Here is a 17,343-nt window from a genome sequence, read left to right as displayed (position 1 = left end):
TTTCCATCATATACAGGGTTTACAATTTGGTTCAATGGCTCTCAGCACCCCAACATGGAGGGACATATTCAACAAATAGTGATGGGAAACTGCAGCTCCACCACTAGACTCCTCGCTTACGGAGTACCCCAAGATTCAGTTTTCTTTCTGGACCTTTTCAACATTTACATACAACCACTAAACGAACTGTTCAGACAACATAAACTCAAGTGCCAGCAATATGCAGATGAGACACAGCTCTACCTATTCACAACATATGACCAAACCACTACTACTAAGATGGCACAGTGCTTGGAGGAGATCAGTTCATGTATGCAGAACAGCAGCTGGCTGATGCTGAATCTAAGCAAGACAGAGGATGCTGCTGATGAGTAGAAGAAAGCATTCTGAAGAGTGCAGTCACGAGGCAATCATCTTTTGTTGAAGCCACACATCCACAATTGGCCAATTCAGTCCATAGCTTAGAAGTGCTTCTGGATTCTTCACCGATGCTAAGCGGTCACATAGCAGCACCTGCCAGTAATGTTTTCTATCCTCTCTGGTTCGCTAGGAGATTTCGTCCTGCCTTGGCAGAGGATGACCTGGCTTCGGTCATGCATACCTCTGTCACCTGTCGGATGGATGATAGCAATGTGATATAACTGGGCACAAAACCGTTAGTATTTTGGAAGCTCAAGCTAGTACAAAACACTGCAGTGCCTCGCCTCAGCAACACAGTCTAGCATGAGCATATCGTGCCTGTCTTTCACTCTCCACACTGGCTTTTCTTAGAATTCAAATAAAGTTCAAGATCTTATCTTCAAGAGTCTCCATGGCCTTGGCCCTGGATATCTTAAAGATCCCCTAACCTTCTGGGGTGAAGACTGTGCTTGATGACTTTGTTCCTTTGGCACAATGGAATTGTACATTAAGAGTATAGCTCATCTGTGAGAGAGATGGAATTGTATTCCAAGACTGAAATGAACTTCCCCAAGAACTAAAGACAATCACAAACCTCACCACTGTCCATTTAAAGTGCAACACACATTTCTTTGACCTTGCCTTCTCCAATATGAACCTATAACAATGTGTGTTTTGTGTGTATTTTATATAATAAATAAATATCTATGAAATAAATAAATACAAAAGCAAAACAAAACACTATTGTGCACACACTTGTACCCCTGGAATGAGAAAACAAACACGTGACAGATTTCAGTCACATTGCTTAAAGCAGTACTGAAAAATGTTCATATACGCTGGTGATGAGCGCAATAGAAGAATCTATATACTAGGGATGGGCAATTATAAGGTGGTAGAGGGCCATAAAATCCACTAAAACCCTTTGGTGGGCTTTTGTGATAGAGAAAGAAGTGGCGCTTACTGTCTGGCAAAGCTCGCCCAGCTGCTGCTGTGAGAACATGTGCCAGAGCAGCAAGTCCTGCACCAACACCACCATTGCACACAGTCACATATACCTGCCTGCATGTGTTCAGCTTCACAATCTCTGGGAAGGCAGATGAGCCCATGTCCCCTGACACCACCCCAACCCTGGTCCTTGCAGCCAGGGACACACTACCCCTGTTTGGCAACCCCTGGGTGCTGTCTGCCAGCGCTGTCCTGGAGCGAGCCTTCTGCAACCAGGAACTGGTGCTTCCTTCCCTTACTCGAGCAAATGCCAGGGAGCAGCCTCTCATCCTTTGGGCATTGGGAAGAGTGACCTTTCACCCCCTTTTGCCATCCTCTACTCCATGCTGGCAGAGCCTCTTGCTCCTGACCTCACTCCAGATGCTGGCAGAGCTGCCTCCTCTTCTGTGGTTGGTAGTCCAAATAAAGACGTCTGGCAGGGTGTATGCAGTCCCCAGGCTGCCAGTTGTCCATCCCTGCCATACAGAATAGAATAGAAAAAGCAGGCTATCCTTATGAGGACCTGACCATGAGCCAGGATGCCTCTATCTGTCTCCATCTGTGTGTAATTGTTCTCCCAACTAACATTGTTGCCAGCAGTTTATCAAACTCAGTGACGCTGGAAAAATAGGAAGAGATTCCCAGGATGGCAATCAAAGGATATAATGGTTTAGTTCTGTAATAGTGTCATTTCTATGTTCGAGTGGCAGTAGCTACTTCATAGCTAAGCTTGAAGCAAGTGTCTCGCTATATAAACCTGTTAGTGGGAACTGGTGGGTGCTGAGTAGTTTTGAAAATCTGCCCATTCTTTAGATATTTAAAGTGATGCTGTTGCCTCATAAGATTTTTTTTCCTGTCTGGCTCTAATCACTGAAAACTTTCAATGTGAATAAAAGCCTTTCTGTTCCCCTCTATTTCCCTTTCATTCTTTCCCCATACCCACTTCTCCTATGGACTTAAGGTCGGTAGGGGGGGAGCTTTGGTAGGCTTCATAATAGCTATTGGAGAAAGGCTCTGCTCTCCAGGACCTCTCATTGCAATGTAACTTTTGGTTTATATAAATGTACAATACTATATAATTAATGCATTTCATATTAGCAGAGGCTGGGTGCGGTGGTGCGTGCCTGTAATCACAGCTACTCGGGAGGCTGAGGCTGGTGAATCGCTCAGGGGTTTTGGGCTGCAGTGCGCTATGCCGATCGGGTGTCCGGTGCCATTTACAGCCTGTCGAGCTGATGGCTGAAGGACCAGCTAGAACAACACAAATGACATGTTGTGATCGGCACTCTCTCTGTGAGGGCTGTTGGACTGATCGATCAAGGTGATATTAGCAGACACATCATCCACATGTAGATGCCCTACTGCTTCATCACATTCCACTATTAAAGAAAGAATTTATAGAATTCTTGAAATAGCTTGATGCTTGCTAGCACTATATGCCTTTTAAAATAATCTCTACACATTTAATAAATATATGAAATCAACTGTATACAGCCAAGAGCATATATCATTACAGAACAAGAGTAAGGGGCAAAAGGTTAAGTTTGGGCAGGCATTGCAAGTTGGGTTGGGTGATGATGATTAAGGATGGTTTATATGGCAATGGAGAATTGGCTAGATCACTTAATTATTAATTTCCAGACATTTTAACCTTTTTTTTTAAAGTAATACTTTTGTAAAGAACATGCAATATAGTTTTTGTGTACTACCTGAACTTTGCTGAAATACTCTGAACCTTAATTTATTTGTAACAGTGCTTTTTGTTTGCAAAATGATGCCGATCACTGTTATGTGTAAGAATGGCCATTAACTCTTTAGCAGGATGTATTAAACTCATTTGGTGGAGATGGCTGGATTCCATTTTTAAGTATGGTCAGTGGGTTGGAGTATAAATTGTGGATTATATATACTATCTTTAATCTAATCTACAACAGAATTTACTGATGTGAATATGACGTTTGCACAGAGATCATAAGAATGGCCAGATGTACAGGGTCAGACCAATGGTCCATCTAGCCAAGTATTGTCTTCTGAAAATGGTCAGTGCCAGACGAAGAGGGAGTGAACATAACAGGCAACTCCAAGTGATCCATCCTTTTGTTGTCCAGTCTCAGCTTTTGGCAAGTGAAGATTTAGGGACACCCAGAGCATTGCTTTGTGTCCCTGGCCATCTTGGCTAATAGCTATTGATGGAACTGTTTTCCATGAACGTATCTAATTTTTTTTTTAACCCAGTTAGATTTTTCTCCTTCAGAACATCCCATGGTAATGAGTTCCACAGGTGACTATGCATTGTGTGAAGTACTTCCTTGTGTTTGTTTTAAGTCTGCTGCCTATTAATTTCATTGCTGACATCTGGTTCTTGTGTTGTGTGAAGGGGTAAATAAGACTTCTTCTCTATACCAGTCATAACTGTATAGACCTCCATCATAGCCTCCCCATAGTCATCTATTTTCTAAACTTGAATAATCCCAGTAATCTTTTTAGTCTCTCCTCGTATGGAAGCTGTTCCATACCCCTAATCATTTTTGTTTCTCTTGTCTGTACCTTTTCTAATTCTAATATTTATTTTCTGAGATGGGGCAACTGGAACTGTCTGCAGTATTCAACATGTGGGCTTACCATAGCTTTATATAGTGGCATTATGATATTTTCTGTTTATCTAGCCTTTTCCTAACAGTTTCTAACATTATACTAATATTAATTTTTATTATGATAACATTTTATTAGCGTTTTTGACCTCCACTGCACAGTGAGAGGATGTTTTCAGAGAACTATCCACCATGACCCCAAGATTTCTTTCTTGAGTGGTAGCAGCTAATTTAGACCCCCTCCTTTTCATGTGTGTGGTTGGAATTATTTTTTCCAATGTGCATTGCTTTGCATTTATCAACATTGAAGTTCATCTGTCATTTTGTTCTGTTTAGTGTGATCTCTTTGTAACTGTTTGCAGTCAGCTTTGGACTTAATTTTCTTGAGTAATTTTGTATCGTCTGCAAACTTTGCAACAGCAGATTTTCCCCTAGAAATGTGCGTCTTTTTCTACCCAGCCCTCTCTTGGACAACACAAGCTCATAAAAAGTCCATCATTTTATTAATAGAAAATGATATGCACAAATCCTGTTAACTCAAATGGAGTTTCCCAAACACTTCAATACAAGCACACTGGTTTAGATAAAAGAATAAAACAAGTTAATTAATGACCAAAAGATAGATTTTAACTGATTACAAGTAATGAGGCATAAAAGTCAGAATTGGTTACAAAGAAATAACAGGTAAAACGCAACAAATACCTAATTTAACTAAATTAATTCAGATCAAAAGTCTCTCTCACTACATGCTTCTTCATCAGTCTTACTGGCTGAATTCCTTTCAGACAGGATTCTTCCCTCAGTCCAAAGCTGTTTCTTTGTTCCTCAGGTGTTGTGGCTGCTGTGGGTAGTGAGGAAGGGAAGACTACCTTGGTGCATCTGTTCCCCATTCTTATACCTTTTCCTTTTTGAGAATCCTCTCCAGCTGGGGTTCAGGATACAGGAAGTCTGTGGGGATGGAAATTTCCAGCTGTTTCTTTGCCAATATGTAAATTTCTCTCTCTCACCCTTTTTCCTGCCAAACAATGGCCATCTAACCAGGTGATGATCCATTTGATTTCATTGTGTCAGTTTGCCTTTTGTCTCTGAGGAACTGGTTTGTGGCTGCTTCCTCAAATTCCACACAGTAGAATCTTATAACTTTATATACAGTGTTGCCACACATATTTTACCAGGACAATAAAGATCAGTAAAACATGAGTTTTCAAATGATACCTTAGAAAGCATAGTTTGTACAACATTTATCATTGTCTTGAAATAGGGGTGGACATAAAAATACAGACTGTCACAGACATATAAACACATTAAGCAGAACATATGTTTGATTTCCCCCATGCTCTGTAGTCTATCATTTTATGTGCCAACCAATTTAATTTAACTTTTTTAAAGTGTTGCACTAATTCTCTTATGGGAAAGATGGCAAAAAATCCTTTTTGATGAAAATACATTATTAATAAGGATGACCTCAGGTTTTTTGATTACATGGGCGTGCGCGCTCTCTCTCTCTGTCTATATATTGTGTGTATATACACACACACCACTATATATATATATATATATATATATATATATATATATATGTATATATGTATATATATGTGTGTGTGTGTGTTAAATGATGCTTGGATGCATAAACAGGGGACTCTCGAGTAGGATTAGGAAGGTTATATTACCTCTGCATTTGACACTGATATACTCACTATTGGAATATGGTGTCCAATTCTGGTGTCCGTACTGCAAGAAGAATGTTGATTGTAGGATTGGAAAACATGCCTTATAGGGATAGGCTCAAGGAACACAATCTGCTTAGCTTAACAGAGAAAAGGTTAAGAGGAGAATTGATCACGCTCTATAAGTACCTACATGGGGAACAAATATTTGATAATGGGCTCTTCAGTCTAGCAGACAAAAGGTATAACAAGATCCAAATGGCTAGAAGTTGTAGCTAGACAAATTCAGACTGGATGTAAGGTCGACATTTTTAACGGAGAGGGTAATTAACCAATGGAACTAGCGAATTCTCCCTCACTGGCAATTTTTAAATCAAGATTGGGTATTTTTCTGAAATATGTGCTCCAATTCAAGCAGAAATTGTATTGGGAAAGATTGATGACCTGTGTTATGCTGGAGGTCAGAATATAGTGGTCCCTTCTGGCTTTAGCATCTATGAAAGTTATATGGGTAGTCTTGGAAGAATTAGATTTTTATCGGTAAATGTCGATAAGGGTATTTCACCTTACATTCACAAACCAATGAAAATATTTCCTATGATACTCTGCCTATCTGTAAATTTTGATTAAGAAAAATGCTGCTTGAGAACTTATTAGTTTGATTTAAGGCTATATACTTTATATATTTTAACGTGATGTTCACATGTTGTGTTTTAAAAGATTATAAAGCTTTAACTTTTTCAATAATTAAATAATTGTCTGACCATCCATAATTGTCCACAACTGTGAAAATTTAAATCCATCAACATCAGAAAAAAGTGTTTAAAATAAACATAAATATCATCCACAGAAGTTAAAAAAGAAAATTCAAATTCTGCCAAGTCTGGGAATCTCTACATCTAATTAACTTTCTTTTAATGGACATGGCATCTCTTAAACAGTGTTCCTACATTTTGAGTCACTTTTTTATTTTTCATTTAAATCATTTTCCTTTTAAGTATCTTTAGTTGAAGGTTTTAGTGCAAGGGTTCTCAAACTTTTTCTTAGTGTGAACTACATCTTAATAGAAATCATAGTAGAAGTAGACCACCTCCTCTCCTATTCATGTTTGGATGAACCACCTATCCTACTTGTGGTCATGTAATATCCTTGTGGCAACTACAGCAATTGCTTACATGGAAAAGTAATTTTAGGAAAGTATTTAATGTATTTTTAATTGTCTTAATGCAATTTTGCAGCCAGGATCAAGGTGAGCCAGCACCATGTGACCTGCCAGTTACCTGTGGACCATGAGCAGTCCATCGACAACAGTTAGGAAACCTCTGTTTATTAGTGAGTTTAAAACAAAGTAGCCAATTTTGCATTCACAGTTTCCTTGCTGTTCATTATAATCGCTTGGCTGTAGTCGTTTTCTTTCATCCATCCATCTAGAATGGCTACAATGCAAATCTAAAATGGGCCTAGAATCACTTTTATATGAATGTGATCACAATATCTGATTAAAACACTAATCTTCGTATTCCTAGTTCTATATCTGAAAGAAAGTGATTTGGTGTTTGAGTCAGGCACCAAGGTTACAGGGGTAGATTGACTATTGTCTCCTTTGGTAGGTGTGCCTCAACTTCAAACCTGATGGATCTATCTTGATGTTCCAGTCTTGGAGCTTGAGGGAACTAGTGGTCTTCTAGACATTCTTGTGGGATAAATGGGTTCTTCTATCTGAACACTTGGTAGAATTTTATAGTAATCTTTGTCTTCCACTATGAATATAATGGCTCCTAAATAGTCTGCTGGATTTGTCTCCATAGGTCACTACAGTGCGCAAATGATCTTTAACAGATTAAATGCTGAGGGGAGTCTTATTAAGTTAAGTCTGAACAACTGTGACTTTTTGTTTGTTTGTTTAAGATTACATGCCATATCTGGGAGGCACAAAAAGCCCCAAAAGTTCTTCACCACTACTACATTTTCTGTGCAGTCTTCCATAACCCAACTCTTCTGAGTGATTGACAACATGGTAAATCCTTGGGTGTTTTCACTGTGAAGAAATTTCATTTTACTTTGCAATCATAACAGCCAAGATTCATTCTGAATGGTATACTGTCATGGAAACACAACAGCGTCTCAGAGGCAAACATGAAATCGTCTCTGATTAAATTTAAGTCAGTATGGCTTATTAAGTTTCTGGGGGTTCTGGCTTTGTGGTAAATCAGTGAGTTGGACCGTGGTACTTAGTGGTTGGTGCAGGCCATTGGGTAAGTCCATTGTTGGTTGAAATTTTCAGTGTTTCCCTATCAAGAGTGAGGATGGGAAAGGATACCAGTAGCTCTTAAAGAAGCTAGTAGTATCACGAGTCCTGTTCAACATATATTGAGACCACAAAATGGGCAGAGGAGGAGACACATGGACTGCGGTGTTGGAGTATTCAGTACTCTGATGACATTCATCTCTGCCCTCAGCCATGTTGGACTTGGCTTCTGTTGACTAAGTATTAGATTACTGTAATGCCCTTTACATGGGGCTACTCCTTGAAGCCATTTGGAAAGTGAAGCTAGCACAGAATACCATTTAGTCAGTGCTCCAGGGCCTGCATTAGCTTCCAAAAAGTTTCTAGAATTCAGTAGTGGAGTTAACCTATAAACCTGTAAATGGTTTGGAATCTCATTACCTGAGATGTTACTTCTGTGTACCACACTGGTTGAAGCTGCAATTAGTGGAGGTGCTCAAACTGGAGCTTTTTTGTTTTGAGAAGGAGGGAGGTGCTGGCCAGCCCCACACTGAGGGTATGTCTACACTATGAAATTAGGTCGAATTTATAGAAGTCGTTTTTTTAGAAATCGGTTTTATATATTCTGTGTGTCCCCACAGAAAATGCTCTAAGTGCATTAAGTGCATTAACTCGGCGGAGTGCTTCCACAGTACGGAGGCTAGAGTCAACTTCTGGAGCGTTGCACTGTGGGTAGCTATCCCACAGTTCCTGCAGTCTCCGCTGCCCGTTGGAATTCTGGGTTGAGATCCGAATGCCTGATGGGGCTAAAACATTGTCGCGGGTGGTTCTGGGTACATATCGTCAGGCCCCCGTTCCCTCCCTCCCTCCCCCCGTGAAAGCAAGGGCGGACAATCGTTTCGTGCCTTTTTTCCTGAGTTACCTGTGCAGATGCCATACCACGGCAAGCATGGAGCCCGCTCAGCTCACTGTCACCGTATGTCTCCTGGGTGCTGGCAGATGCGGTACTGCATTGCTACACAGCAGCAGCAACCCATTGCCTTGTGGCAGCAGACGGTGCAATAGGACCGGTAGCCGTCATCGTCATGTCCGAGGTGCTCCTGGTTGCCTGTGTGAGGTCGATCAGGAGCGCCTGGGCAGACATGGGCGCAGGGACTAAATTTGGAGTGACTTGATCAAGTCATTCTCTTTAGTCCTGCAGTCAGTCCTATTGAACCGTCTTATGGTGAGCAGGCAGGTGATACGGATTGCTAGCAGTCCTCTTGCACCATCTTCTGCCGGGCAGGCAAGAGATGAGAATGGCTAGCAGTCCTATTGTACCATCTTCTGCCGAGCAGCCATGAGATGTGGATGGCATGTAGTCCTTCTGCACCGTCTGCTGCCAGCCAAAGATCTAAAAGATAGGTGGAGTGTATCAAAACAAGAAATAGACCAGATTTGTTTTATACTCATTTGCAAATCCCCCCCGCCCCCCGTCTAGGGGACTCATTCCTCTAGGTCACACTGCAGTCACTCACAGAAAAGGTGCAGCGAGGTAAATCTAGCCATGTATCAATCAGAGGCCAGACTAACCTCCTTGTTCCAATAAGAACAATAACTTAGGTGCACCATTTCTTATTGAAACCCTCCGTGAAGTCCTGCCTGAAATACTTCTTGATGTAAAGCCACCCCCTTTGTTGATTTTAGCTCCCTGTAAGCCAACCCTGTAAGCCGTGTCGTCAGTCACCCCTCCCTACGTCAGAGCAACGGCAAACAATTGTGCATCTGAGTTGAGAGTGCTGTCCAGAGCAGTCACAATGGAGCACTCTGGGATAGCTCCCGGAGGCCAATACCGTCGAATTGTGTCCACAGTACCCCAAATTCGACCCAGCAAGGCCGATTTAAGCGCTAATCCACTTGTCAGGGGTGGAGTAAATAAATCGATTTTAAGAGCCCTTTAAGTTGAAATAAAGGGCTTCATCGTGTGGACGGGTGCAGGTTTACATTGATTTAACGCTGCTAAATTCGACCTAAAGTCCTAGTGTAGACCAGGGCTGAAAGAGATTCTCTATTTTGGAACTTGCTCCTCTAACTCAGTCTGCTGTTGTCACAATTTGTTTTCTTGGCATGCTGCAAATCCCATCTTTATCCTCCAGTAATGGTGAGTGAGTGGGCTGAGGACTGGAGGGTCTGTTTTTAATCTTCTTATTAGCTGGTGAATATTCATGTATGTTGAGATGGGAAGAGCAGTCCTTTACACTGTATTGTGAAATTTAATTTATGAAATGAGTGCTCATAGCACTAGGTGGGCGTGTGCAGCGGTTTTCATATGTATAAAGAAATAAAAGTTTCAGTGCTCTGTATAGCTCTTGGTAACAATTTAAAGCATTTCCTCACACAGCTCTGTGCCATTGCAACTCAGTACAGACCTGAAACAGCCCCTCCAAATCGTGGTCTCTTGAGCACAGAATGCTAGTTATGCTAAACTGTAATAGTTTCTTGTATTCAAAATATTGAAAGAAAAGATTTACATAAACTACATATGAAGCTGTGCGTTTCCCCTGCAAGACTTTAGGGCAGAATCTTTGGAAGAGACTGCTTCTGTGTCATCTTAAACTGTCTGGGAAAAGGGTTCTTTGGAGATGCTTATTACTTGCTTTGTCCTTCTGACAGCAGAGGTCCTCTGGGTGTGGCTTGCAGCTGTTTACTAGGGCTAGTGACTTTTAGGAAAGGCTACTGGAGGATGACTTGTCCCTTGAGAACCAGGAATCTTGAATTATGAAAAATATTGAGGTTTTATGAAGGCGTGTCTAAGTTCAATAGAGTTGAAAATTTTCCAAATACGAAAGCTCATTTGAATCTCTTTAAAACTTTCATTTTAAATGTTAATTTGACGTGGATGGTTGAAATCGCAAAAGGTTTTATACTGATAAGGTTTTTCCATATGGCTTGCTGTGAAAGTAACTGGAATATAGACTGAAGGAACAGTTACTAAAAGAAGATCTGTACATGTCCCTCTAAGTTAAGGAATCTGCCATTTGTACCATAGAATACAATATTTAGTGCTCTAGGGTAGTCTATCAGAACTAATACATTAACGGTAGAGGATTTAAGCACTTGCAGTTGAGCTGCAATCACAAAACTAATTTCTCAAGATAGTAAGCACTCCCTTCCCCCACCCCGCAGGTTTAAGTACTTCGGGGGGGGGGTACTGTCTCTGACTGCTTTTGTTACAGTGCTTGCCATAAAGGGGCCCCAATACTGACTGGGATTTTGTGTGTTACTGCAATGCAAATAATAAATAATGGACCAGAACAGTAGCTGTTGTATATAGCATAGTTCTCTTAATGTCAATGGAGCTATGCCAATTTACACTGGCTGGGGATCTGGTCCAGAGTTTTTACAGCCATCTGATAAGATAACCATTTTTTTTTCTGGTTTTTGTTTGAGTCACAAAGTTTCATACTTATAGGCCCCAGACCTCTGTTGTGTTGTAATATCTGTTCAACAGTCAGTCATCTTTATAGATAAAAATTGCTTATTTATGACTTTAACCTATATAAGCTAAATGTTAGGTATTGAAATATCTCTGTAGTTATTTGAGGATAAAAAGGCACTTTTCTAAAGTAATGATCATTATATGATTACCTATAAAACTTCCCATTTTAATGCATTTTTATAGCTTCATTCTGTTGAGTACATTTGATTAAACTAATAAGGCAGTTACAATTAACATATCTGTTATAAATTTAGAGGAGATAGTTCAAAGTATAATGTCATCTTTAATGTTTTCGTTGCAGGTATATGATGATGATTGATGGCAAGAATGAAGTTTATATGATTGACAGAGATAACTCAGTGTTTCATGTATCTAACCTGGAGTTTCCATTTCGTAAAGATCTTCGCACACATTTAACAAATACTCTGTTGGATGGGGTAAGGTGCATAATGTTTATTACAATGCTATTCTTCTGTGTTCAGCAAGTAAGCCAGATCTGCAGTCCTGGGGGATAGTGAATGTTAGAATCACAAGAGTAATGTATTCAATATCTAGTAGAGAGTGATGATCACATTTTCCATACATCATTTCTTACCAGTCCATCCATAGAGTAGCAATACTGACGCTCAGCAGGGGCTGAAATCAAGGTGTTGAATGGCAGCCTCTGAAAAAGAGGAGGTGGAAAGCAAAAAGGAATAAAACATGACGTGAATCTTTACATCTGTCTCCTTCGACGTTGGAAACATTGCAAGTGAATTGAATTATCTTCTACATCTTTTTCAGGACTCGCTTGCTAACCTTTAAATGAACTCATGTTGAAAGGAGCCCTTTGTTGTTTGTTCTTCCACCTTCATTTTTCAGCTAATTTTAATTATTGTCTTGTGGTTTATGTGCCGTTTTCACCCTCTGTGTTAAAGTTTGTCTATTTATCTCTGACTAAAATATTGCCAAACTATCAGGCCCATTTAAGTTCATGTAAATTTTCAGCACTTGTTGAAGTTTTTAAACTGACAGATTATCTGGAAGTTGAGTTTATAAAATACCTGTAATTGTTCAGTAATTCAGTCCAGTCTTTTAAACTGAATATTGCTTGCCAGAGTTGTTAAGAGGAGAGAGGTGAGGAGAGAGCAACTCCTCTTCACTTCTCTTTTTGGGGAGAAAATGGCTGCATTGGCTAGCAGGTCCTGGGAGGGTTGGAATATGCCCAAGGAGAGGGGAATGATAGTGACATCATTGACTGTCACCTGGAAGCCTACCTCATGGGTCTGCTCTTACAACTGTCAGGGTGACCAAAGGTAGGGGGTTCTGCCTTTTGCCCCCTGGATTTTTTCTTGAAAAGAAGACTCTGCTACTGCTGCCGCTGCCATTTCCACTTCCTCTGCCTCCTGGTGCTTGTGCTCCCTCCTGTTGTGGTCTGTATGTACCATCCTTTGGGCTTGCCACATTTAGGAATCATTCTCTTCCCTCTCCTTAATGAGCTACTACACCTAAAGAAGGTCACAAACCAAGCTGTCATCTTGAGAGGGGGTTGTTTAAAGGAGCTCTGTGCCCTATGAGCAGCAGTGGGAGGCAGAGCAGCAGGCATCTAACTACAGAGACAAAGCTCCTGCACCCCCTTGCAGAGCAGAAAGCAGGGAGCACCAGGAAAACACAAGTACACAGCTGAGGAGCTCTCGGACCAGAGGCTGTTGCAGGAGGGTTGTGTACCTTTGTAAAGGTGGGAACTGCTGCAGCCAAGGAATCTATAAATCGCTGGAGGTAATTGGGACCCCTGGTACGCCATACAGCTGCTCTTTTTGTCCTTCCACTCCTTTCCCTGGAAGCTTAAGAGAAGTAAGGCTCTCTCAAGGCTCAAAAACTGCAACCAGTCTTTGTTCACTGTCACTCATCCATAACTCACATAGTGCTTATGGTTGCCATTTTATTGAAGTTTCTGCAGCTGTTCTGTAGCCACTCAGTAAGGCTGTGTATTGTCAGCATAGTTCAGACAGTTTTTCTGGTGACGTGCTGAGTATCTTTCTAAAACAAATGGCTGAGTAGGGAACCAGAAGTGGTTATATTGCTCAGCATTCCTTACTTTCTCCCATTGAATGGACTAGCCCTCCTACCTTTCTGTCCTTATCCACAGAGGTAGTAACCCCAAACTCAGAATGCCACAGTTACCTCATGCTTCCTCAGGGATCTCACAGTTAGGTTTGCACCAATAGTGGGTCTCCTGTCACTTACCCAAGTGTCAGATTTTGTCTTGAAAACTTCCTTGGCATGCCACCAAAAGAAATCTCTGAATTACACTGACAATGGGCAGCCTGAGTGAGTGGCTCCAGCGCAGCTGCAGAGACTCCAGAAAAATGGTGACCACAGTGACTGTGTGGGCAGTGGGTGAATGGCAGTGGACAAAGATTGGCTGCAGCTTATGGACCCTGAAAGAGCTTAATGGTACAGTGACTTTCCCAGCCAGCAGGGATGTTTTCAGACAGCTATGCCAATGAGAATGCTATCAAAATGAAGATGTAGATGGGTGAATTTGTGGATGGCGTCACTCTCCTATATATAGAACTGTTCTTATTGTTACCCATGGATGTTGTGCAGCATGAAACCCTGACACCTCCATAAAAACTGGAGTGACCAGAGCTACAGACAATTGGCTGTCTGCTTTCAGGACCTATGAATACCTTGTATGTGAAAGGTAGACTAAGCAATGTCTAGTCTTATTAAAATATAAGTGTCGTATACAATTTAATGTGTAGTTATGGGGATGCATAGACTCTCTGATGTTGTTTGTATTACTGTATAGCCTCCTAGGTGCTAGTCATAGGCCAGGAACTCCACTGGGAGAGGCATTGTATGGACACAGAACAAAAAGCCAATACCTGCCCCAAAGAGTTTAAAAAAAGAGATGACAAATGGATAAAGACAGATGACAAGTACAAGGAGACAATGAGACCGTATTGGTCAGCATGTTAGGCAGTGATCTCAGCACAACAGCAGCATAACTGTTGTCAAGTTTTTTGTAGGTATCGTAGAAAAGGAGAACTTTAAGGAGAGTTTGAAGGTGGAATATGATTAGTTTTGTGAATGTTTACAGAGGGTGTCCCCCCAAGCATGAGAGGTAGCATGGCACACTGTTGCCAGGGCAAGAAGCCTATACGGCTTCAGTCTTTCTAGATCTGACCTCAGAGAATTCAGCACACCCATTCATCGTGCACTTCTTGCAGCAAGTCCATCTGAGCGGGGCTCCTGGGGAAGCCAAAGGGCCCTACACCCCAACTCTGCAGTCAGCCGTGACTCAGCCAGAGTGTAAAATGGAAGTTTTTTTAGTTGACAGGTACACAGCGTAGAACAGAACTTGTTAGCACAGAAATCAATGACTTTCAGCCACATGCATCTTGGGGGAACCGTGGGTCAGACACCCTAGACTCCCCCCTCTTCAAGTCACCCACAGCAGACTGAGCTGGACCCCATTGCTTGGCCTCTGACACACCCATTGCTCCTCCCCGGGTTTTATCTGCTTCCCAGGCAAAATGTCACCTGATCTCATTCCCCCTCCTGCTTCTCAAGTTATGAAGGGCATCAGCCATAGCTTACGTTCAGGCAGCTGGGCAGCTTCATCTGCCCCTATGGGTCTCCGCAAAAGTCACACTCCCTTATTCCCATCACCGAGGCATTGGTACAGTACACAAGGAAACTGAGGCACACAGTATTAATACAGGACAGTAAGACTCACATGCAGCATAACAAGGGGGAAAACCGCACTTTGTCACAAAGATGATGCCTAGTTTACAGGTCTGAGTGATAGGCAGGAGGGTGGTGATTTCAATGATAGAAAAAAGAGGTAGCAGAGAAGATTTGGAGGGGAAGATTAAGAGCTCTGTTTTAGCCATGTTGAGCTTGAGCTGACAGGTAGACATCCATGAGGAGATGATGGAAAGTCAGTTGCAGATTTTTGTTTCGAAAGGAGGAGACAGGTTAAAGTACAGGTAGATCTGTAAGTTATCAGCATAGAAATGGTAGTTTTATTTGTGTTTTCAGATGAGAGTAGCCAGACATAAGTTATAAAGGGAGAAGAGAAGGGGGAGAAGGACACAGTCCTGTGGTGCCCCTACAAAAAGTTGGATGGGGGAATGAGACGTGCCAAAGGACACGCTGAAGGAAGAAGAGTATTAGTAGGAGGAAAGAATCACAGAGGTCATGGGTAGATCAGATTTCAAGAAGAGGAGCCTGGATGACAGTGTTGAAGGAAGCTGAGGATGAAGTACTGGTTCTGAACTTTGCCTAAAATGAGGTTGTTAGAGACTTTGGCGAGAGCTATTTCAGTTGAGTGTAAGGCATGGAAGCCTGATTGGAGAGGGTCTAGGATGGAACTGGAGGAGAGGAACTCTACAGTGATTGTAGATAGTGCATTCAATGATCTTAGAGAGAAAAGGGAGAATGGAGATATGGTGATGATTGGAGTCGAAAGTGGGGTCTAGGGCATTGGTTTTTGTTTTTTAAGGTGGGTGAATCTAAAGCATGCTTTTATTATCTAGCCCCAGAGAGCTCAGGAGATGGGATGGGGTCACTGAGACAGGCAGTGGGATTTGAGGAGGGAAAAGCAAATGATAAATGTCTGCATCTGTGACGGGAAGAAGGAGAGTTGAGGGAGTGGAAGGGGTTATGTCATATTCTGTCAATTTTGTTCTGGAAAAATCTACAAGGTCCTGTGCAGAGTGTGAATTGTGGACAGAAGGAAAAGGTTTTGAGGAGTGAGTCTAAGGTGGTGAAAAGGTGGCTGAAACTGTGGTCTTAGGATTCAGTTAAGTTGGAGTTGACTTGTTCAGCTAGGGAGACAGCAGAACGGAAGGAGGACAGGAGAACAAATATGTAATGGAGGAAGTCAGCCTGATCACAAGATATCTGCCAGAGACACTGCAGTGCAAGAACAGGAATAGGAGAAGCAGATGTTGAAGATGAGCCCGGGCTGGGGTTGGAAGGGTGGACCTTGCAATGGTATTTAGGGGCACAAAACAGTTGAGTGTAGGATATGAAACATTGAGAGAGTAAAAAAAAACCGTATCAATGGAAGGGTGGTCAGGGAGGACAAGAAGTTGTCTGTACTGATGAACTGCAAGTCAGAGATGCTGAATGATAGCATGTGGGAGGCTGTTGTTGGGCAATTGTCATAAATATAAAGGGAAAATACCTCCTGGCCAGAGGAAAAACCCTTTCATCTGTAAAGGGTTAAGAAGCTAGGATAACCTCGCTGGCACCTGACCAAAATGACCAATGAGGAGACAAGATATTTTCAAAGCTGGAGGGGGGGGAGAAACAAAGGTTCTCACTGTCTGTGTGATGCTTTTGCCAGGAACAGAAAAGTAATGGAGTCTTAGAATTTAGTAAGTAATCTAGCTAGATATGCGTTAGATTCTGTTTTGTTTAAATGGCTGATAAAATAAGTTGTGCTGAATGGAATGTATATTCCTGTTTTTATGCCTTTTTGTAACTTAAGGTTTTGCCTAGAGGGATTCTCTGTTTTGAATCTGATTACCCTATAAGGTATTTACCATCCTGATTTTACAGAGGTGATTCTTTTACTTTTTCTTCAATTAAAATTCTTCTTTTAAGAACCTGATTGCTTTTTCATTGTTCTTAAGATCCAAGGGTTTGGGTCTGTGTTCACCTATGCAAATTGGTGAGGATTTTTATCAAGCCTTCCCCAGGAAAGGGGGTGTAGGGTTTGGGAGGGTTGGGGGGGGGGAGGGAGATGTTGCCAAGCGGCTTCTTTCCCTGTTATATATTTATTAGACGCTTGGTAGTGACAGCAATAAAGTCCAAGGGCAAAAGGTAAAATAGTTTGTACCTTGGGGAAGTTTTAACCTAAGCTGATAAAAATAAGCTTAGGGGGTTTTTCATGCAGGTCCCCACATCTGTACCCTAGAGTTCAGAGTGGGGAAGGAACCTTGACATGGTGGCAGAGTGGTAGGATTAACTTGAAATCATCTTGAGATCAATTTG

The 17,343-nt window shown here is 41.7% G+C and overlaps 1 protein-coding gene across 3 annotated transcripts in view; it reads left to right on the top strand.

The window, feature by feature from the left end:
- RNGTT (RNA guanylyltransferase and 5'-phosphatase) overlaps positions 1-17,343 on the top strand; it is a 444,976-nt gene that overhangs the window by 115,549 nt on the left and 312,084 nt on the right. For all 3 annotated transcript variants that reach the window (XM_084622100.1, XM_084622102.1, XM_084622101.1), the window contains exon 9: positions 11,654-11,789. In XM_084622100.1, the coding sequence (XP_084478226.1) occupies positions 11,654-11,789 (136 nt within the window). The remainder of the gene's footprint in view (positions 1-11,653; positions 11,790-17,343) is intronic.

This window comes from Lepidochelys olivacea (assembly GCF_965140295.1).
Source record: "Lepidochelys olivacea isolate rLepOli2 genome assembly, chromosome: 3".
Classification (NCBI taxonomy): domain Eukaryota; kingdom Metazoa; phylum Chordata; order Testudines; family Cheloniidae; genus Lepidochelys; species Lepidochelys olivacea.
This window is presented reverse-complemented; position numbering and strand designations above follow the sequence as displayed.